Source organism: Phoxinus phoxinus (genome assembly GCF_949152265.1).
Source record: "Phoxinus phoxinus genome assembly, chromosome: 1".
NCBI lineage: Eukaryota > Metazoa > Chordata > Actinopteri > Cypriniformes > Leuciscidae > Phoxinus > Phoxinus phoxinus.
In genome coordinates this window covers 19,169,256-19,193,036 of record NC_136876.1, presented here as the reverse complement: position 1 = coordinate 19,193,036, position 23,781 = coordinate 19,169,256, and the positions used below count along the sequence as shown (strand labels likewise).

The 23,781-nt window shown below is 36.4% G+C and overlaps 2 protein-coding genes across 2 annotated transcripts in view; both read right to left on the bottom strand.

The window, feature by feature from the left end:
• Nucleotides 1-4,513, bottom strand: part of LOC307009983 (hemicentin-1-like) — a 31,660-nt gene extending 27,147 nt beyond the window's left edge. The window contains exons 1-3 of the mRNA XM_079634267.1: nucleotides 4,350-4,513; nucleotides 1,761-2,027; nucleotides 1,335-1,664 (exon numbers count right to left, since the gene is read on the bottom strand). Coding sequence (XP_079490393.1) covers nucleotides 1,335-1,664; nucleotides 1,761-2,027; nucleotides 4,350-4,419 — 667 coding nt within the window. The 5' untranslated portion in view covers nucleotides 4,420-4,513. The remainder of the gene's footprint in view (nucleotides 1-1,334; nucleotides 1,665-1,760; nucleotides 2,028-4,349) is intronic.
• A 463-nt stretch (nucleotides 4,514-4,976) lies between these two features.
• Nucleotides 4,977-15,812, bottom strand: icam3 (intercellular adhesion molecule 3). Its single transcript, XM_079623923.1, has 7 exons — nucleotides 15,476-15,812; nucleotides 13,419-13,682; nucleotides 12,990-13,319; nucleotides 12,095-12,337; nucleotides 7,885-8,184; nucleotides 7,526-7,768; nucleotides 4,977-6,744 (listed from the first exon to the last, which is right to left on the bottom strand). Exons 1-7 carry the CDS (start codon nucleotides 15,567-15,569, stop codon nucleotides 6,524-6,526), a joined length of 1,695 nt encoding a protein of 564 aa, XP_079480049.1. The 5' UTR covers nucleotides 15,570-15,812; the 3' UTR covers nucleotides 4,977-6,523.
• Between the last annotated feature and the right edge of the window lie 7,969 nt (nucleotides 15,813-23,781).

Here is a 23,781-nt window from a genome sequence, read left to right as displayed (position 1 = left end):
AGATTACAAGCAATATTATTAATTAAATTTAACAAATTAGAATTGAGTAATAATTAATCAAATTAATTCATTAAATGTTAACCATTTAAAATGAGTAAAATTTACAAAATATATGTTATTGCCAACATTGAAGACACCTGATGTTAACAAGCAGAATCACTGAAGGAGAAAACCATAATTAAAGTCACCATTATGGAGATTAGTGTGTGTTTTGGTTGGGCTCTTCACCCTTAAATTATTAACTTTAAGTTTTTGTTTGGCTGCTGTACGTGAGTTATAACAGCCAGATGAACAAACAGTGATCTGATGGTGTTGGTTGTGTTTTAACATAATCATTATTTCACAATCATTTGACCTGAATCACTGAACTCAAATGGAGTCCAATTTGTGACTTAAGTTAACTTTATTAACTGTAGAAGTACTGGCCTTGAACACAATAATATTATTAACTTTTACAATGTAATCCAAATAATTTCTAAAAAGTTTCTCTTGTACAAAAACAAAACAAAACAGACATCATGAATCAGCCTGTGAATCTCAACAATGGTGACATTTATAAAGCATGTTGCAGTGCATTCTGGGTTGCACCAATCAAAACTCATTCATGGCTCCCATCATGTATTACTGCATGAATAAATAATGAGCTTATGATCAGAGGTTGTCACCATTGCTGAGATTCATACGCTAAATCTTGATGTCTGTGTGCGCCAAAAAAAAAAAAACATATATTTTTAATTATTATTGATTTGATCATCTGGATTTCATTGAAAAGGCTAATAATATTATGCAGCTAGAATTAATAAAATACATTTAACTCATAAATTGGACTCTACATGAGATCAGTGATTCAAGTCAAATAATTGTAAAATTATGAAACACAACCAACACCATCCAACGTTTCTATTTGTTCATCTGGCTGATATAACTCATGTACAGTAGCCAAACAAGACTTAAAGTTATTAATTTAAGGGTGAAGAGCCCAACTAAAACACACACCGATCTCCATAATGGTTTTAATTATGGTTTTCTCCTTCAGTGATTCTGCTTGTTAACATCAGGTGTCTTCAATGTTGGCAATAACATATATTTTGTCAATTTTAAATGGTTAACATTTAAGGAATTAATTTGATTAATTATTACTCAATTCTAATTTGTTACATTTAATTAATAATATTGCTTGTAATCTGTTGCCTCATTTTTATTAATTAAATATAAATAAAATCTATGTTTTATTTTTTACAGTGTATGAATAATCCTTCACACTAGAAGGCCCTTCAGAAAATATTAACTGAATTAAACAATCAAATTACAAGCTTAGCCATACTTAAACCTACAGTAGACTTCAACATTGAGTTTTTCTGATGGGGCAGTTGGAGGAGGTCGAGGTCCTTCTTCTCCCAGTTCCAGCTCTGCTTCACACCAGTACTGAGCTCCATCATCAGCTCTGTCTGGACGGATCAGGAGTTTAGATGTTTTATTCACTGGAGTCTTGATGGTGTCAGTGAAGATGGATTGATCCACCAGAGTCTGTCCTTTGTACCAGTTGACAGTGAGATTCTGGGCAGGAGCAACATTGAGAACGTCACACTGGAGCTCATACTGGTTTTCCTCCATCATTGGTCCGTTGTGATTCACAGTGCGGATGGACACACTGTCTGGAGTCTCTGTGGAGGAAGATTTACACTCTCTGATATCCGCAGTCATGAATGTAATATTTCTGAGAAGGAAAATCTAACAATATCAATAACAGGGAAACTCACTGTAAATAGTCACTGGGAGAGTCACTGTACACTGGTCCATATTATGGTTTATGAAGCAGTATGGGGTTATGTCCCATTCTGTCAGTTCTGACACTCTCCATGTGACCAGACTGTCTTTGCTCATGGGCACTGCTCCCTCACTGGCTTCCCATCCCATTCCTTTATGCTGGATAGAAGTGTTGCAATCGGCTGAGACAGGACCGCCGTACTTCACAACAACTCTCTGTGGGTTGAGCTGAACTGGACATTCATCAGCAGCATGTGAACCTGTTAAACACATTGAAGAATTCAGAATAATGGGATACCGGTATTATTTACTTGATATACTAACAATGACAGCAAATATCACGTTAAGAAAAAGGACTAAATTCTTGGTCAGGATCTGGTCTTGTAGAAGACCATAAGTCTAACAGTTTATGACTGTTTAAAACAAAGAGGCTCATCAATTCTCATCATACTGGCATCAAACTAATGAACATCACTGACATGCAACAGCAGGGTCATTCCACAAAAGCATGTTCCTCAGTAACATATTTGTAAGCCATTTACAATGACAAGCAGGCAGCCAGCCACCAGTTTTTACTGTGCTGTAAGACATTTGACTTAAAATAGTCAAAGAAAGCATTTTTTATTTGATCTGATTATTCTTTTGCCATTACAGTTTTTCTCAGTCGCTTTGGCACATTTCTCGAATCATGCTCGACATTTGCAAAACAGTAAGTGGATTTATCAAAACAAATCGTACAAATAGCAAAACTCCATGGATTACCTGCAAAAGCCAGTCTCTTGCTCAAACCCTTTAGTTCATCTCTCAAAAGTAAATATCTATCATGTCAGTGCCATCATAATCAAACAGTCAAATTACTTAGTCATGTTGTCAATATAACAGTGTACTCTGGAGGGATGTTCTGATGTAAACTATGGCTAAAGTTTTGATGACAATTATTGTAAATTGTAGGTTACACCTTAGTGTGTGTGGGAGTTTGATTGCAAGAGACTGGACAAGATTCACATTTACGCTTTCACTGTTTGTACTGTTATTTGTTGACAGACCATGCCATTGCGATACAGAAAGAAAAAGACAGCACTGCATAGCACAAAGAAAGAAAAAAAAAGAAAAAAAAAAAGAAATGTGAACATAGGGAAAGTCTCCTTAGGGAAAGTCTTCCTACACCTCCTGACGTTCCTGTCAGTTGGGCCACAAATTCTCATCCACATCGCAACGAATATCTTCTATATTATGACATAGTATCATGACAACTTGTTCAACCATTTTGCATGTGAAGACTTATGCTATGAACTAATGCCTAAATGTTGTGGGGGGTGAGACTATTCAACAGAGAGTCAGAGACCCATTATAATACATTTTGATCAACATGACATAAGCAACTGATAATGTAGGAAACAGCAGAGAATTGTGCATCATCCTTTGCATGGATGTACCAAAGCATTTGCAACTTGTTCAAAGAAATGAGAAACTGCTTTTTTGATGTGCACAAGTGACACAATGATGTGAAGATTGAACAGGTAGTTTTGAGAATGTCAATTCTGATCTAAGAAATGTACCAAAGCGACTGAGAAAAACTGTAATATGCATTTTAGAAGTTGCGCATCTGAGATTAATATTTTGTAAATAAATGGCTAAATCTTGTTTTTTTTGCCACAAACAAAGCACTCGTATCGCTTCATAAAACTGAGGTTAGAGCACTGGAGTCACATGGATTACTGTAATGATGTCTTTACTATCTTTCTGGAGCTTGAAAGTGGTAGTTGAGTAGGCTGTCAATGGAGGGACAGAAAGCTCTCAGATTTACTCAAAAATATTTTCATCTGTGTTGTGAAGATGGACAAAAGTCTTACAGGTTTGGAATGACATGATCGAGGGTGAGTAATTAATGACAGAATTAAAAATTTTGGGTGAACTATTCCTTTAAGTGTCAAACCCATTACCCTCACAACTCACCCTTATTAATATGATAGCCTATACAATTCCATAAATTAATAAAGATATTAAATTCATAATGATATCATTATCTGTTACAATATTTTAACTCTTCAAGGACAAGTGTTTACTTTTTTATCGCTTTTATGTTGCTGCTTGTCCGTACACAAAAAGTGGATTTTTTGTGGAAATATCAGCATTATAAAAAGCTTGCACTGTCATAACTCATGACTGTCTGTATACTTTTAAAGGTCATATCTATACAAATCCAAAGATTACCTGTATATGCTGAAGAGTTTGCCAGCACTAAAAATACTGTGTAGCCTACTCAAGCACAGTCATATCACATTACAAGCGTTCACTGGTAGCCTATAGCATACTGAAAGTGAATGTATAAGGTTCATAGTTGTGCAATAACCTGTAACGTTAGCCTACAAGTGAGCGCTTGTAGCCTATAGCGACTGTGTACAGTAATTAATTAGCTTTCAAACTCAAACATGTCAACCTTTAAACACAGATAAAACACAACGTAGGAAAACGACGCTCGGAAACAAAGTAAAATTCGAAATGATATTTAAACTCGAAGGCAGTTAATGAAAGTTTTCGCTTCATGTATCGGTAGAATGAAAAGGGAAGTCAATACAAACCTGTGAGAGTCACAAACAGTAAACCTGAAAAGAGATAAACAAGTCCAAAGAAATATTGCAGCACCAGCATATTAAAAGTGTTCAAGGAAAACGTCGACCGGATAAAAGCCGCGGTTAAAGGTGAATAGCCTATATAACGTTAACGTCGCCCGACACTGTATATGAGTGACTGTCCAGTGATTCCTCAAGCTAAACTCCACAAACCCCACCCAGATCACAACTGGATATGGTTTTCCACAGAAGTAGGCTACCTATAGAACTGAAACCATTCACGCAGATCACATGAACACACACAGCAATCGTGAGATAATCTCATGCTCGTGTAGATTACTTTCACTTCAAACAGCAGGCTCTCTTATTAAAGTGATACAAACCGTTCTACCGACAGAATACGACATTTTAGTGGTGAGCATTCACTGTTTGGTTGGCACATCACAACGTTATTTGGTCGTAATAAAACATCTCAATGTTGGAACTGTGTTGATTATCGACGCGTCTGGTCGAATTATGTTTGCTCTACATTGAAGTTTAGGAATAATAGGCCTAGCCTAAAGTAGCCTATTACACGTTGGTCACTGGCTACATTTAGTCAATGTATGAGGTAAAAAAAAATGAGGCACTGCATCTGCTCTATTGCCTATTTTACTGTTACAATAATAATACATTTTTTGATTGTTTTAATGTATTTTATATAATTTATATATTGTTATAACTTATACCAGCAAAAACTATAGCCTATGGTGATTGGTTTGTTTTCTTCATCTTACACAGTTCTTATATCTCATCAAATGTCATTTGTGCACAATGAAATAAATCTGTAAATAAAAAGGAGCAAATAATCAGGAACGGCCAAATAGACAGACATCTGAGGTAAAAATCATTATACACAACACCTCTGCATGTGTTACACTAACCCCTTGATAAAATGCACAGTTGTTCAATACAAAATAAGATAAATATGAGTAAAAAGCACAAATATTTTGATTTTAGATTTTTTTAAACAAATTATGTTTACTTAAAATGTTCTCAACCAATACATGTACAGATTCAAATCACATGTCATGTGTCTATAAGGACAGACGGTGTAAATTCCATTAATATAATTTAAACCCCACAAGAATACAGGTGAGATACATTCTACATTTAACACAGTTCAAACAATAATGAAAATTCTGTCATCATTTACTTCGCCCTCATATCATTCCAATGTTTTGTGGAACACAAAAGGTGAAACTTTAAAAGATCTTTACAGTTTTTGTCCATACAATCACAGTTAAAAGGCAGGCTGCAAAAATAAATTGTTCATAAATTTAAACTTTTGTGCCCTGAAAAAACCCAAAAAACATAAACATAACATACAACTTTAGACATGGGGGTGAGGTAATGACGACAGACTTGTCATTTTTTTAGTTAACTATGCTTTTAACATCCTTAAACTGCTTGAGCCATAAAACTGGCACACTTATTTTATGTCCAGCGTTGATGTTGTTGTTTTTTACAGACTATGAGGCCTGAGAGAATTTTCCCACAGGTTCAACATTAGAGAAGAGACCTCATACACAAACTTTCACTTCTTCAGTCAACCACCTCTAAACTGCGGATTTCTCCAGAATAACTGAAACTTGGTGTCAATGGTGTCTTTCTCAATATAGCATTTGACAAAAGATAATCGGATCAATGTGCCTGGGCCATATACAAAAGAAAAGTCTCATTACACAATCTAACAAAAGCTTAAAAGTGTGTTATTCCCTTAAACTTGTGTGGGTTGAACTTTCAAGTTCCCTTAAACTTGGTTAATATTAATTAACCAAGTAGTATCCCTTTGTAGTCGAAGAATATCGTAGAGAATCATTAAGATCCTGTAAAGGTCCAATGCAGCCATCAGGTCCTTTAACTTGAAATTCATTCATCATTTCATTGTCATCACCTCAACATTTGTTCTGTCAGATATTTTCGGCAGATTGCGGGAAACTAAAAAGTTTATTTCGTGATGCAATTAGCAGTTGAAAAACACTGGATATAAGAGAGAAGCGAATGCACTTCTCAATGCTCCATAAAATAAATATAATGAAGCCATGAAGAGCCCTATAGTGACTTCCAGTGTAAAAAACAAAAACCTTGCCCAATATGGACAGTGGGGCTTGGCAGATGCAAGAAACCCAGGGATTCATAACCTAAGCAAGGATATTGGACTGAGAGAGTTTCTTCATAGGTATACTATTGTCTTTGCCATTCTGTGCTATGTCTCCATTTTGTGGACTAAGCTTGGCATCCTTCAGGTTATAACGGCCCATCTTGGCTGTTTTGTAGTAGATAGAGTAGATGAAGATGAAGATGACAGAGATGAACGCCACTGTGATGGCAACGAGTCCTGCTATTAAGGGCAGGTAATCCACTGTTTCAAGAGAAATAAAGCACATCAAAACATCAGTCACAATCCAAGCAAACTAATAACACAGTTGCAAGTTATGTTGTCACAGTTGTCACTTATGAGCAGCCTTTTCATTTTGCTTGTTTGCTTCTGAAATTGAAAATAAAGGTCACAAAATGATGTATAACATTTAAACCATGTTTGTTTATCAACCCTCTAACAGTAAAACTACAAATGAAGCTGTATGAAAGATCTAAACTGAGTTTTTCATAGCAGCCTGTAAGTCTGCGTGGCTTAAAAAACTGTAAACAAACATCTGTGCTGTACTTCATTTATGTTGTATCTTTTTCTCTGCATTTTTACCCATTTCCTAATATTCATTTTATATCAGTATTCGTCTACTTTTTCATTACTTTTCATTATATATTACTGTTCAATTGTATGTTGTCTTCATGAGTTAGAGATAAGGGAATGCATCACATGTCAATGTTGTAAACAGTATATTTCCATTGCCTTTGCTTTGGTATAATAACATGTGTTGAATCAAATTATTTAAATGCATTCTGAGTCACATTATTTAAAATATGTTTAGTTTTTTACAATTTTGTTCACTATGATTTGCTACTATCATTGATTATTTGAACTATTGTGAGCTGAACATCATAAACGTTATTTTTTGTAAAGTGTTTGACCTGATCAAAATTCTAGTTCCCAATATTTCCATATTTAGAAGTAATAGTGCAAGAAAGCAGAAGCAGCTGTTGGAAATGTACAACAAAAAAAACATGCAAACATGCATAGTTACCTTTTAATACCACTTTTACATGTCTTGTGGTGCTGCCAACAGAATTGCTTGCAATGCAGTGCAGATCCTCAGGTGTTGAATATGTTATAGTAAGAGTTTTATTATTAACTATATCAGTTGTGCTGAGATTCCAGCTGATTGTTGGTGTTGGGTTTCCCTCGGCTTCACAAACAATCACCACTGGATAGCCTGGAAACACAGGCACTTTGGAAAGCAGTTTGGTCTCATTGATGATCGGTTTAACTGCAGGAAGGAGCAAAAAACAGGTTTTACATGTTAATAATTAACACCAATATAATACCTGCTAAATAAACTTGAATGTTTGAAAACATGAGAAGTGGACAACATATTATACTTACAATATACAGTAAAGTTCAGGGATTCTGATGTGACTTTAGGAGGAGGTCCTTCTTTTCCCAGTTCCAGTTCTGCTTCACACCAGTACGGAGCTCCATCATCAGCTCTGTCTGGACGGATCTGGAATTTAGATGTTTTTCTGTCTGAAGTATTGTTAGTGAATTTTGTTTCATTCACTAGATGCAGTCTTTTGTACAATCTCACAACAACACTCTTAGCCACAGTGCGAACGTTACACTGGAGCTCATACTCCTTGCCCATTATCATTGGTCCGGTGTGTTTCCCAGTGCCGAGGGAAATATCTGGAAGACACATTAAGCAATAATAATAGAGTAACTAAAATGCATCACAAAATTGCATCCCACATACTTAAAAAAATAAATAAAATTCAGTTATTGAAAAAACAAAAAATACCATTACAGAAATGTGTTTTTAAAAACGTGTCCCTGCTTAGGCTAAGTGCTGTTTATACAAAATGTAGCTACTTTGTATGTAGTTTGTATGTTGCAACTATTGCTCTTTGACCATCAATGACCATCAGCCATGCTTTAAAGCACAGTCACCAGCTTAAGATGTATTTTCCATCACACTGGCCTTTGCTTCCATTCTGTGAAATGGTTAACTTCCTTTTATGTATTGTGAGCAGTGTGGTATTTCCAGTGTGATGTTTCTGGACTTCACGGAGACGTTTCCCGGTGCTCCAGGATCCCTTAACCTTTTCTACCGTACCAAGACTTGTTAAATACTGAAAGACTAACTTAACTTTTATATGCAATTCCCAACGGACTACTTGTATGGTTGGCTGTGGTTACTTAACGTTACGATGATAACAAAACAAACATTGTATTTATCTTGTTTGACAACGTTCTATCGCTATGTAAACAGTGCTACACAAAAGTCTTTTCAGAAGCGACTATTTAATCACCCTTGACGTATTTAAGACAGCTTTATCAAGTTTAACACCGAAAACTGTTCTGATATTTATTTATTTTCCCCTTCAGGGTTGGATAGATACAAGATTCGTTATATAAATGTCCTACCATCCAACGCATACCACAGCGACAGCAGATCCAAAATTAGACACGTGAAGAGTATCCGATCGCTCCGCGCCGTCATTTTAGCAGTGTTTGCGCTGTATCGTCGACACTGTTTTTAACCAGCTAACAGTGTTTCATTGTTCAGGCGATAACACAACACACGGACTCGGACCCCTCATTTATCGCAGGAAACCACTGCCCAGTCTGCCCTCGCATAGCTGCCTGCTTTAGTTAATGTTAACCCTCCCCCACACATCTCTCTAAAGTGCACGTATGCCTATTATTGCAACTTTATTCGTTTGCTTTCGTCGCTTCAAATAGTTTATTTTTTATTTTTTAAAGAGAGCACATTAATCTAGTAGAAAAGGCAGTGTAATGTTTTGAACATTAAATACCACAGTTGAAAAGCCACAACTCTTTCCCTCACCCCATTTCCCTCGATTGTCAACATATCCTCCAGCTCAGAGGAGGGTGGGTATAAAAACAGTTTTGTATGCTGTTTGGTAGGCCTATCTTATGTGTCACAGTCTGAGTCATAATAAGTGATGGTAGGCATTGGTCATGATTCATGAAAGAGCCACAGCATGATGTGGACACATTCGCTGTCTGAATAAGCAAATTTAAATTAGTATGCAGAAAGGAGCATCTCTGAATACTTTACTCATGACATGCTGTGATAGATTCATACATGTGATGCTGAGAGTGTGCAACATTGCATCACAAGATAATCAGGCTGGTCCCATCTAACAAAAACATGTTCTAAGAGCATTTTGCTAAAGTTCATATTAAGTTATGAAAAATCTTGGTAATATGAACAATAAGGGAACATTCCATTTGATCATTTTACAAACATTGAAGGACAATTTAGAATGTTCTTTGAACATTCTGAAAAAACTAGAATGTCCAACTATAATGTTTCAGTAGAAACCCATGAACGATGTATGATGTTTATGTAACGTTTCGAGAACATTATTAAAGACCAGATAAAACAAATATTCTTTCACCGTTACTGTAAGAAGGTTTGTTCATAACTTTGAGATAACCTTGCCAGAATGTTCTGAGAACGTTGGCTGTTATCTGGTGCAGTGGTCACAAGCTTTGTGACTGAAGTGTGTCAGTTAACAGAAACAGATCTGTCGTAGCAGACAACACTCCACGGGTCGAGCCGAATAGGGTTATCAGTTGTGTTCTTGTTCACACATTGTGTGGTTTACAAATAATGAAGCTATAGAATCAAACAAGTGCACAAGGACACTTGCAGTTGTAAAGAGGGCATTTCTATGACAATGTCAACTAAAAACATGCATTTGCATTTGAACGGATGTCAGTACAAAGTCCAAGACCACCGCTTTATCAGCCATGCAAAACATAAATCAAAAATTTGTGCACTCTTGAGGCTTACAAACTGACTGCCAGTTTTGTGCTTTGACCAATGCTATACACATACACACTCGGGACACTCCTGAAAAATGATTCCGCTATTGTGGAATACATCAGCCTGTTTAGAGCCATATAGAAGAAGAGGCTCATCTATGTTCATCATCTTGGCAAGCAACACAAATGCTTCACTGGTGCAGTCCTAGTAAGTTAATAGCAAAGCGACAAGTGCCTTATTCCCCTGCGTTTCTCACTAGGAAGGACTATGGCCATTTTTGCTATAGAGCTACTGCGGTGACATGATGTTTAACACTTGGCATGGTTTTCATATAAAAAAATATTGGTCAGTGAAAACAGAAATAGTTTTATTTTTAAACTTTAAAAAAAAAAAATTTCTAAAACAATACATTATTTACATGATGTCATGTGTAAGTTGTGTTCAATAGGACTGATGATGTGAATTCCTTTGAAGAAAATTGTATTCTACACAAAGAAATAAGATTCTATTTAGAGGGAGGCTTGAGATAATTTACATCAATTGGTCACAAAGAAATCCTACAGGTTAAGCACAAGAGATCTCATCTTTAAGTCATCGGCATCTGTTATATCACAACATAACAACATCTAGAATAGAGTAACAACTTCAGTGTCTTGTATAAAAATGTAATAAATATTGAAATGTTCAATGTGCCTGAAACATACAGTGTAAGCATAGTTCCTTTAAAAAAGCAAACAAGAATCCAATAACAATCCAACCAGGATTCTCCTCAACTGTTTTTATTTGATCAAAATCTTTGGACAACAAGGTGAGGATGTGATTGTCAGTTCGATCTAAGGCTGAAGTGAGCAGATTCAGAACACCGATCCTTGTGACTGTCTGCTCCGACTGATCGGACAGCAGATTGAGTCGTGACCAAAGCAGAGATATTGCTCTGATAGAGTTCCTTCATGGGGACTGTGCTAGAGGCCAGTATGTGCTCAGAGCTTCCTCAAAATATAATGGCCCATCCTGGTTTTTTTGTAGTAGGTGAAGTAGATGTAGATGAAGATCATTGAGATGACCAGCACTACAGCGATAATAATGCCTACTATTATGTGCACGTAATTCTCTGTGTCAAAAGAAACAAATACATGAGTAAATCAACAATTTAGGGAAATAAATCCAAGCAAGCAAAACTGGGGATAGATCTCAAGCCTGCATAATGCCTCCAACATATCGAAAGTCAGCAGCTAATCTAAATAAAAATCCACCCAAGGCAACTATAGTGACACGATCCATAAGCCATGTCACCTAAATTGTGTTCTTATAACACATTCTGACTGCAAGCAGAGCATTACAAGAACAACAAACCAAACAGCTTCTTACAAAAGTGCAAATACTTTGTGAAAGGCCAAAGCATTAACCACAAAAGAAGCCATGCTAAAATCTGAAAGCTGTGCGTAAATTATTTTAAGAAGGATGAATGAAATTTGCATTAATCAAAGGCAAAAGACTAAAAGAATAAATCACATCCATCTGTGTGATTTTTACCAGAGGAACTTCAAATGACCTAGCATAAAATCTACCCAGACAACATCATTTAGACTACTAAATTGTGGGGGTTTTCTCTCAATAATTTGCATATTTAATACAACTAAAACAAATATTATGTTTAATATCAGAAATACAAAAAAAAAAAAAACATAATTTAAAAAAACAACCACAGTTCCTTTCCGTAGGGTATTACTAAAGCAAACTGAAATTGCCAATTAAACTAAGTCACTTAGAATTGAAAATAATACAAAAATACATAGTTACCTTGTCTGGACACTTTTACGTATCTGATGGTGGTGTTAACAGAATTGTTAGCAATGCAGTGCAGATCCTCAGGTGTTGAATCTGTTATAGTAAGAGTTTCACCAAAAACTATATCAGTTGTGCTGAGATTCCAGCTGATTGTTGGTGTTGGGTTTCCCTCTGCTTCACAAACAATCACCACTGGATATCCTCGAAACACAGGTACTATGGAGGGCAGTTTGGTCTCATTGATGATCGGTCCAACTGCAGAAAGGAGCAAAAAACTGTTTAAGAGCGGTGTTTCTCCCACATATACAGTACATGATAAGTGTCTTATGTTAAAGTCCCTGTGAACCGGAAGTCGCAACGGACTTTTCTCCAGTGTTGTGATGTATTTCCAAGTGAAACGGAATATTAAATAGAGGGTGGCGTTTTACTTTAGCGCTCCTCCTCTCCGTCCCTCGCTCATAGAAAGCTGATGGTTGGAGGAGAGTGGTTAAGCCAAAACGTCAAACTGACGTCATCAGAGAAGGAACGCCCTTCCAGAACGGAAGCAAATGTTCAGAATTTGAGTAAAGATTACCACGACAAACTTTTTTTTCTTCTGTGTATTAATTTGCATGGATTAATTGTTCACCACAAGACTGGTAATGTGCGCTGACAAAGGGGTACATTTTGATTTCATGACAACTTTAATCCATATTCATTTTAATCTTGTAGTTTTCAACAACAAAACTATACTCAAATCTAGAAATTTGACAAGAAAAAGTTACATACTGCATCCGATCCCTATCATCACACAACTTGACCGTGTGTCACATCTTAAGTGCTACAACCACTAAAAGCCTGCTTGATTTGGACTTTACAACAGATGTTCTTAAAAGATTAATAATAGAAACTGATGGATCTTACTTACAATATACAGTAATGTTGAGACGATCAGATGTGACTTTAGGAGGAGGTCGAGGTCCTTCTTCTCCCAGTTCCAGCTTTGCTTCACACCAGTACTGAGCTCCATCATCAGCTCTGTCTGGACGGATCAGGAGTTTAGATGTTTTACTGACTGGAGTCTTGATGGTGTCAGTGAAGATGGATTGATTCACCAGAGTCTGTCCTTTGTACCAGTTGACAGTGAGATTCTGAGCAGGAGCAACATTGAGAACGTCACACTGGAGCTCATACTGGTTTCCCTCCGTCATTGGTTCGCTGTGATTCACAGTGCTGATGGACACACTGTCTGGAGTCTCTGTGGAGGATTTACACTCTCTGATATCTGAAGTCATGAATGTATGCTAGATATTTCTGAGAAGGAAAATGTAACAATATCAATAACAGAGAAACTCACTGTAAATAGTCACTGGGAGAGTCACTGTACACTGGTACTCATAGTTTATGAAGCAGTATGGCTTTATGTCCCATTCTGTCAGGTTTGACACTCTCCATGTGACCACCAGACTGTCTTTGCTCAAGGGCACTGCTCCCGCACTGGCTTCCCATCCCATTCCTGTATGCTGGATAGAAGTGCTGCAGTCGACTGACACATTTCCGCCATACTTCACAACAACTCTCTGTGGGTTGACCTGAAGAGGACATTCACCATCAGCAGAATCTGCCCACAGAAAAAGCAAAAAGATTTTTTTTAACATTTCAACATATTTTTTAATTGACTAGACAAACTGCACAAAATAGCTTTTTTTTATCACCTAATAATTAGGTATTTATGCACTGTGCCTTTCGATTTCCTCTTTAATACACTTAACATAAAACTTAAACATAACATAATTTGCTTAGTTAACATAATTTGCTTAGTTAACATAATTTGCATGGTTTATTTTTATACATTTGACTTCAATTGAACCAAACTGATCTTAAAGGTTAATCAATATTTGTTATATATCTCTATTAATTTTTAGCTGGTTTAAATATTTGGTGTCTTTGCGAGTACAGGATAAACAATAAATTATTGTTACAATATTTTTGTTATTTAGTAACCACAGCTGTTTATCATATATTATAAATATTACAGTAGCCCACAGTTCAAAAGATCGGAAACATGATGTTTTTATGTTTTTTAAGAAAATACTCTTACGCTCACCAAGGCTGCATTTATTTGATAAAAAATACAGTAAAAACAGTAATGTTGTGAAATATTATTACAATTTAAAAGGACTGCTCTCTGTTTTAATATAATTTTAAAATGTAATTTATTCTGTTGATGATGGTATCGTTGAACTTTCTGCATCATTACTCCAGGCTTCAGTCAGAGTCACAGAAATCATTCTAATATGCTGATCAAATAAATACAGCCTTAGTGAGCATTACAATTTTTAAATTAAGTCTCAGTAAATTAATAAAATAAATTAAATTGGACTAACATAAAAAAATATTTATTAGGCTACTAATAAAGTTAAGTTAAACATATAGGCTACAGTAAATAAATTTGACCTAAACCAACTAAATTTTGTTGACCCAACTAAACTGATTTTGAATTAACTAAATTAAATTGTGTCTGTTAAAACGTTCTTCAATTAAAGTAAGGGTAATGAATTAAGTTTTTGAGTATTGATCATGCAAAACACAGCTGGCATCGTTCTGAAAGTGATTCCAACGATATCATATCTTTGTTATCGTTATAGCTGTGGTGTGAACTCTGCCATTCTTTAATATTGATAACGATATTTAGAACTAGCTATATCTTTTATCTTAGTTATTATCGTCCTTGGTGTGAACTGGCCTTTTACTCTGTAGGCTACGTTTGTGAAATTTCTTGTTAGCCTAATTCTTACAATATAATTCAGTGTTGATAACTTAGTCTAGTGACAAAAAAAGCCTGCATTTCTGGGGTCAACAGCAGCAACAACAACAACAACAAACAAACAAACAAACAAACAGCGCTCTAGAGAAAACTTTACTGCGCCCTCATCTGGCTTGCAGATGACGACGAGCCGGTACCAAACTCAGAAGAATCAAACTACTTTCCTCGGGGTGTAAAGACCGAATAAGTTGGTCAGTTTAAAAAAACGGCATACGATTAAAATGCAGATCGCCTACGATTTATGTTTTTACTTTTACAAGTCTTTACGGTCCCTATACACACCGGACGCGAATAGCGCGTCCAGTGCGAGTGATTTCAATCAATGCAAAGACGCGTTGCACGCGTTTTACCCGCGTAACGCGTCTTTGCATTGACTTAACATTGAAATCACTCGCGCCTGACGCGCTATTCGCGTCCGGTGTGAACGCACCATAAGACGCAGGCACCATGAAAATACAATGGCAGTCTCTGAGGCATTTGTCAATGAATATTGCAGTATAGCTACAGCACTTTCTTGGGTTGAACCGGTGACATACAACACATTCAAACTAAGTGGCACATTTATTCTCGAAAACAATTACACTTACCTGCAACTAGTGAAAAGTACAGAAAACTAAATCCGATTAGCCACATATAGACAATCCGAATAAATGTGGCGAGACAAAACGACCCTTTCTTCATTTTAAAACAATGTTAAAGTCTAGTCCTGGGCTTTAGAAATGAGATGTCCTCCCCCTGTGGTAGATCTGCGTTAGCCTATTTGACCAGTGGGAGTGACTGCCCACGTGTTTGGTCAGCGGAACAGAACTGCCCCTCCCCTGTGGGTAGAGATGTGAGGAAGATTACTGGAATGCCCCCTGTTAAGGGAATAGCTTTAGCTAAGTAACTAACTTATCTATCTCTCCTTCACTTCCACTTTGAACTACTGCACACACACACACACACACACACACACACACACACACACACACACACACACACACACACACTGACCCTTAGTGACATAATAATGGAATTTACCAAGAGTTCCCATGCAGTCTTTTTTTTGACGGTGGCTAGTCTAGTATAACAAGTTCAGAACTCTATTAAATTAGGATAATATTAGTTAATGTTATCCTGCAAATTAAAATTCCCAAATAAAATAGTTGTAAAAGCTCTCTGGTAAACAAGTGAACACAAAAACACACTGATATGCATTCAGCTTATCTTATGATGTGACAACATGTCCCCACCAAGACCTTAACGTGTGCATACAGAAAATGACTTTAAAGAAGAAGAAAAAAATCCCTGAAAAATAAGTATTGGAGTAAAAAAGCATGATAACTACCCATGGTCTCCCTGTTTATTAGGAATTCGAAAGGACACTGGGTAGAGAGATCAATTTAGTAATGACAATATTGAGCTGGCAATATTGTTCAAGTGTTAATAAATGTTGAGATTTACATAGTAATTTGGCGCATGCAATGTTCTTGAAATCAGTGTTGGCCAGACATACGGTTGCTGGCCACCGGTTTTGATTTCATAAAAAAAAATGAAAGCACACAAGAACTAACACACATGTTTCCATAAATTCTGATTCATTTCAATGGGTATATAAAAAGTAACAGGTGTGACCCACAAGCATCCGGAAAGGAAAGAAACTAGTTTGGATCCTGATAAGAAGTCAGGAAGCACTAAAGAATTTGAGATTGTGCGAGGGTTTGCGGTATCGAGTTCTCCCTGAAGAACAGAGATCCCTGTCTTCTCAGTGGACTGGGGCACTTCACATTTAGGTAAATGCACCGTATCTTTTATCTTTTTTCCATGAACATGTTTATGATAATAATGTCAATATGACATTTCTCTTTAGATTAAAATGTGTCGGTGAAAGAAAAACTCATACTAATGAGACCTCTGTTCTGAAGAACTTGAAGCACAACATTGTTTATTTCTTTGGAGTCAGGGATAGGAGGGCTTTATAGTCTGTGGGGGGGAGAGAATGGAATGTGTTGAAACCGCAGGATAGATAGCAGATATCAAGAGATAATTACCTCTCAGTTTCTAAGCAATAGCACACTATCGCGAGAGAGGTGTAATCCTGAATAAAGGCAACTGTATATTCAGTGGTGTGATTCATATTTAGATACAATATCAATGTAAATAGTTCCAAAACAGAATAAACGTTTCATCTCCTAGCAAAACGCTAGTCACATAAGCTGCTTCCCAATTCAGATGCTGCATCCTAAAGCCTGTATTCAAAGGCCGGTTGTGTCACATCGGTGCGATGAAGGCTGTCCCAATTCGAAGGTTCGTCCTTTGTTCCTCGAGCAATTAAGTATATCCTTCGCAGCCTTGCCTATCCAAAGATCCCTTGCACCGGTGACGACAGTTTTTTACGATAAATTGCTGGATTACTTTAAATGTAAGTATTGGGTTTCAACTTTGTTTTCAGACAGTGGAATATAACCGCGTCATTTGAAGCCTCTGAATTGAGACACAGACATAGTTCCCTAATGAATCAGTGTTTTGAATGAATCGGTTGAATGAATGATTCAATGAATTACTCATAAAGACTTTTGAATTATAATCAATAAACGTGACAAGAATCACTTGTTTATCCAAATATGTGTAACACATTGTTTAACGATGAAGAAAAAACAACTTTACTCATAAAGAACACCTATGTGTATTCTCTTGGAGAGTCACTGAAAAATCCCCGCCATACAGAGTGAAAAAAAACACAGACAAGCAGTGAAAACAGTGAGAATCCAGCACGGATGGATCAAATTTGAGGACTGGAACTAACTGTTGTAAATCGTTAATCTACAGAGCCAAAACGCTGAACTGAGGTAGGTAGGGAATAACTAATATAGACATAACGCCTATACACAACTTTTAAAATCGGAACAGGTTTTAAAACATCAAACGCTTGCTGATTTTTGTAAATTACAGAGAAAAACTGGGCATCACACACTACCAGACCTAAATGTAACTGGTCCCGACCCGCTGAGACAAACATGAAAACAACATGTGTTCTAAAATCGCCTTGAATGATCAAACATGTTTTATATCCTCTATCTGCGTGGAATCATATAATGAAGGTACAAAAATCAGAGACTGCTCAACACACACACGACTGCCCAAAATCTGCAGACTGACTCTGACTTATGCCAACTAGCATCGACTCCAGGCAAAAGAAAAAGTCCTGTAGTGTATTCTAGCCTTGACAAATATGTCCCTTTAAGCCAATTTGAAGGCCATTGGATGAGGCCACAGCAGTGATAAAGCGCACTACTTCTCATGCACAAACAGCCACCATCAGTGTCAGTAATTTAGTTTCCCACAGCCTTATATGCTTACTTGCTCTTGTTTGTTTTTAATTAGTTTATGTAACATTTTAAAGACCTGCATTCATACACTGTAACAAAACTTGACAATAATAAAACTTAACAATAAAATTGATTATCCTTTGTATTTAATGAAAATAACTATTACTTTTCTCTAAGCAATCAAACTCTTACAATTGTATATGGTAAATGGTAAAATGCGTTGGGGGGTGGGGGGTGGGGGTGGGGGGTGGCGGGGAAATCCCTCAGAGACTTACATCATTAAGCCAGTGCAATTTATTTCTTCCAGGGAAAGCCCTATTTCCACAAACTCACTACACATCCCGTGATTATCCCAGCTTGATATTCCTGCCTCCAGACATAATTTATGTAGGCTAGGGTGTAAACAGGAATGTCATGTTTGTAATATTCTATAAAAAGAGCAGCACTTAAAATAAATAATATTATACTGCACAAAGTCTAGTACAGCACATCTATACCTCTAAGATCACAAACTTTTATATTACATTAATGAAATTCATTGAGGAAACAAAGAAACATTCAGAACGGCTGCATGCCGGATTTAACAAAAGGTCTGAGGTGATAGGATGTTTCAATGTTTTTCCATGATGAAGGTCAAAAAGTCCTTGAATTTGAAAAGTAATATAAACAATGTCATCAGCTATCCTTTATTTTTTTAGGGCATGCCTTTGATTTACAGGCATTTGGACATTCTTTCCCATTTTTTTCTTCTTCTGGTAAGCGTTGAAGGGAAGCTTGGCCGAGCTAAGGGGGGGGTTTGCTGAGAGATCACATGATTTCTGGTATGAGCTCAAGCTCTGAAGCAATACTCAACCCCTTCCCCGCAACCTGCCAAAAATCCCCTTTTATAATTGTAAACTTCTCCTTATATGAGGACTCAAATAATTGTCATGATGTTTATTTTTTTCTATTTCACTCTATAAGCCCTTCCCCCAAAAGAAAGGAAAACATTTTCAGCCATCCAACAAAGAATTTACAGCCATGCAGGAATGCGACTTTGAAAGACTGTTTGGAGAGGATCTCATGTTAATTGATTATAGTTTTACAGTACTAACAGAACTGCAGTTCTTTATTTATTCTATGATATTTAGTGGAAACTGTGGTTAACAAATGCAATTTTTTGTATGGGAACGTTTTTATATAGCCTATATAAAAAAAGTTTCAGTTTCGTTTTCATGTTTTATGGTTAAAATCACTTTTTCTCTGTACATTCAAGAACTTTAATCCAGATTTAAAAAAAATATTTATTTAAAAGACAATTATTTTGTCTATAAGTCTTTGCATTATTTAAATCTAGGTTCTGTAGAAGCCAATTCTCTATTTTAAAGAACTCTATTTTAAAGAACAAAAAAAAGTTATAAGGACAGGCTTAAGTCTTAAACAATTGCACAATATAGAGATAAAGTATGTTTAAAAGTAGTTTAATTCATACAATTTAATAAAAAATTAATTAAAGCAAAACTAATGAACTTAAACTAAACCTATAAAATGATCACATGAGGGTATCCCATAAAGGTTCTTGAAGCGCCTGGCAGAAACCTTTAAGGTTCACTATAGGTCTAGAAAATGTTCTTAGAGTGACGCTGATCTAAAAAGTTCACCGTTCATAGTTCTGCTTTCAATATTATAGCCTAGTTGACTATGTCTAAAAGGGGGTTTTATTGTGTTCGGTTGCAACCCAAGCTGGAGCAAAAATGATTAAGACGTTTCAGTTTCACAAAACAGCTCGGCTTTAGAGCATTTCCCATAAGGCACAAGAATACAAGAATTGTTCATGAAAACCTGTGCTACTGGAGGTTCAGAAAAAGGGTGCCATCTAGTGGTTACAGTTATTTTAGTTTTTCTTTCTTACATCTGAAGGAAAATTTCAACACCTAAAAAAGTGCTAAAAAAAATCTTTGTATGTGGAACTAAACTTTTTTGCCATACCTCAGCGATGAGTTAGAGAGACACTATTCAAAAGCCTTTTCTGTCATCTTTAGTGATTCATCAACAAATGTTTTTAGGTTTTACGTGGAAATGCTTTTGATAATCATTCTATAAAACAGACTTATGACTAACTTATTACAGTATACTGAGATTAAGTTCTGAGGTTTTCGCTATGTCCAGTTACAAAGGTAGTATCCATGTAGGCCTACAAAGTTGTATCCATGGAAAGCGTTGTGGATGAGCTCAAAGCTTGCGTTTTTTAAATCCAGAACACATCAAGTGTCATGTAGTTTATCCGTGAAGTGGCTCTCTTTACTTTGGTGTGGTGTGCTAAAGTATTTTGCTTGGTCTTTGATAATAAACTTATGTTTTTCTGCACTATATTGCTGTTCTTATTAGTGATGTTCATGAAATTGAACGAAGAAAAAGATAAATGGTTCCATTGTATTTATTCCCTGCCATGCATCTATTCTCTGATATCACTGTTCATTTTGTTTTTGGAGTGGCAGTGTGAAGTTGTCAGTTGGTCAATGAAATGCTTCTTAAAAATGTAATTTTTTTTTTAATGTTTTTTATATCAGACATGACATCCTAAACATTGTGGCAATTTATTTTGGGATGTTACATTGTATGGTTGTGAGATTAATTATTATTGAATCTGTGAATTAAACTGTTTTCCATTTAAGGACTAAAATAAATGTCTAAAATTCAGTTAGTTGTTGTTTGCCTTTATTTTTTCACTCCTTAAGGAATAAAAAGGAACTTTTTTTGCCACCTAAAGGTACAAAATGGCTTTGTCACTGGGGTGGTACCTTAATGGGTCAAAATTGTACCTTTTTCCAGAGGTACTTTATTGTACCTTTGTCTAAGGTACATTATTGATCCTCAAAGGTACAGTATTGGCCCTTAGAAGGTACAAACATGTAAGGCACAAATTTGCTCCTCTGACTCAAGGTACAATAATGTACCTTTGAGGGTACCACCCCAGTGACAAGCTTTTGTTCCTTAAAGCGTTTTGTACTTTTTTTTCTGAGAGTGCAAAACAGCAATTAGATTCCTTATTATTGAGGAGGACTTTGTCACAGGATGCTAAACATTGAGAAAGCGAGAGAAAGAGAGTGTCTTTAACTTTTGTTTGTTTGTTTTGGGTGGGCTCCACAGTGTGTGTTGCAGATGGACACAGAGTTGCTCAATCCTGTTCCTGAACGGATGAGTTTTACTCACAGTTGCTATTCTGTATGGTCTTTGTACCCAGTTTTGTTTATTCTTAATTTGAGAAGGCCCACCTCAATTCGATTTTAAGACAAATGCTTATTGATATGCCTCCCTACAACTCCCTACAATTCATATATGAAGACTTCAGATGCAAACGCCTCGTGCCATCTGTAATATTCTTCTAAAATGAGCATTTTTATCAAGCTCGTATATTTAAATTCAGTAATTTCACCTTTGATGACAATTAATAGGTAATTTTCATTGCCATTAAAGTGACTGAACATACTGGACATACAAGCTTGATAAAAAAAAGTGCTAAAAAAAATCTTTGTATGTGGAACTAAACTTTTTTGCCATACCATCATCATTTAAGCTATTTTAATGCCTTTTATGTAGGCTAGTTTAGATGTTATTGTCTTACAAAGACTATACCAGTTTAACACAAGTTACTGTTCTTTTCAATCTGTAGTTTTTTTTAGATAAACCCTATGTAAAAATGGAGAAATAGTGTGTCTTATGTGTACTTAAACCAAAAATAAGTTATTTTGCTTTGGATGTGGTTGGCGGCCTATAACAAAACAGTAATAACTATTATGGTTTTTAAAAATATATATTTAATCACATTTCATTTAAAGATAATCCATATCGTTATTCAACAGGTTGTAAACTCGAATAATGACAATAAACGTCTACTTTGTGTTTGCAATTTAGCAAGCCATAGCCATGTAAAAAAGAAAGCTGAGGTTGTTACTATACAATTTTCACAACACAAGATGGCGCCGGTATAAAGCTAACTCCCAAAGCGTTCAGTCACTGATCCGTGGAGCAGATTTGGGTGACTTTTTTTCCACAGAAAAATAAATAAATACTTTCTGTGATTTGGTACATTGGTGGTTGCTAACAGGCGGCTTGCCCAATACTAAAGTGATCCAAACGTCCAACAGTTTCATGTTTCTCCAGGATTTAGGAAACATCAGCAATGACAACCACAAGAACCTCAGACAACCATACTGGTTGTGAAAGTGTGGTTAGGCTCACGAGGACATGATTAAGTATGTCAAACAGACTTGTCCAGGTCTGCACTGTGAGTTTTTCGTGTCTTTAATCTTTATTGGTCTACCTCAACGATGAGTTAGAGGGTTGGTTAGAGAGACACTATTCAAAAGCCTTTTCTGTCATCTCTAGTGATTCATCGACAAATGTTTTCGGGTTTTACGTGGAAATGCTTTATAGTAATTGATAATCATTCTATAAAACAGACTTATGACTAACTTATTACAGTATACTGAGATTAAGTTCTGAGGTTTTCGCTATATCCAGTTACAAAGGTAGTATCCATGTAGGCCTACAAAGTTGTATCCAAAACAGCAATTAGATTTCTTATTATTGAGGAGGACTTTGTCACAGGATGCTAAACATTGAGAAAGCGAGAGAAAGAGAGTGTCTTTAACTTTTGTTTGTTTGTTTTGGGTGGGCTCCACAGTGTGTGTTGCATATCTCACAGAGTTGCTCTATCCTGTTCCTGAACGGATGAGTTTTACTCACAGTTGCTATTCTGTATGGTCTTTGTACCCGGTTTTGTTTAATCTTAATTTGAGAAGGCCCACCTCAATTCGATTTTAAGACAAATGCTTATTGATATGCCTCCCTACAACTCCCTACAATTCAAAGTTATATATGAAGACTTCAGATGCAAACGCCTCGTGCCATCTATAATATTCTTCTAAAATGAGCACTTTTATCAAGCTCGTATATTTAAATTCAGTAATTTCACTTTAATGACAATTAATAGGTAATTTTCATTGCCATTAAAGGGAAATAACTGAACATACAAGCTTGATAAAAAAAGATAATTCTAGAAGAAAATTTCAGATGGCACTTAGAGGCTTTTGCAGCTGAAGTCTTCATATAAAGACTCAGTAATGAAAAGGGCTGGTTTTATCAGAAGGACTAACATGGTAGGCCAACCGACTAAAGGTTTTGCGTCTTTGGTTGTTCCCCAGTGGCCCTTCCAGCCCTGCGCTGAGGCAGAGATTAAAGCCATTGGGCTTGTTTTTCTCAGACTAAATCCCACCCTTTCTTCTTCCTGTGAGAACAGTCTGTCTCAGACAGATCTCGCGCTCTCTCCGAGGGAGAAAGTTAGGTCAAGCGAACCTGCACTTGAGAGCTGCTGTGGATTCTCCCTTGGGGAACATGCAGTACTTATTTCTGGTGATACAGCCCTCGGATTCAGAAGGACCATGGAAACGGGTCCAGGAGAAAAGCCAGAGCAGCATCACCAAAAGATCAACTTGGGGCCCTGCTACAAGAGCTTGCATAAAGTACTCGACTTTGGAATTGGAGGAATTTGAGGCAAATGGACACCATTTGAGCCCTGAAACATGAGAAGATGCTTTGCACAG

What these genes read in the sequence shown, in the direction of transcription:
- icam3 (XM_079623923.1), bottom strand. Translation starts at nt 15,569, where the DNA reads ATGAAGAAAGGGTCGTTTTGTCTCGCCACATTTATTCGGATTGTCTAT. An exon ending in TCTCAACATTACTGTATATT is followed by an intron (nt 12,338 to 12,989) that starts GTAAGTAAGATC and finishes TCCTTTCTGCAG; the next exon opens with TTGGACCGATCATCAATGAG. An exon ending in TGTAAAAGTGGTATTAAAAG is followed by an intron (nt 6,745 to 7,525) that starts GTAACTATGCAT and finishes CTCTTGAAACAG; the next exon opens with TGGATTACCTGCCCTTAATA.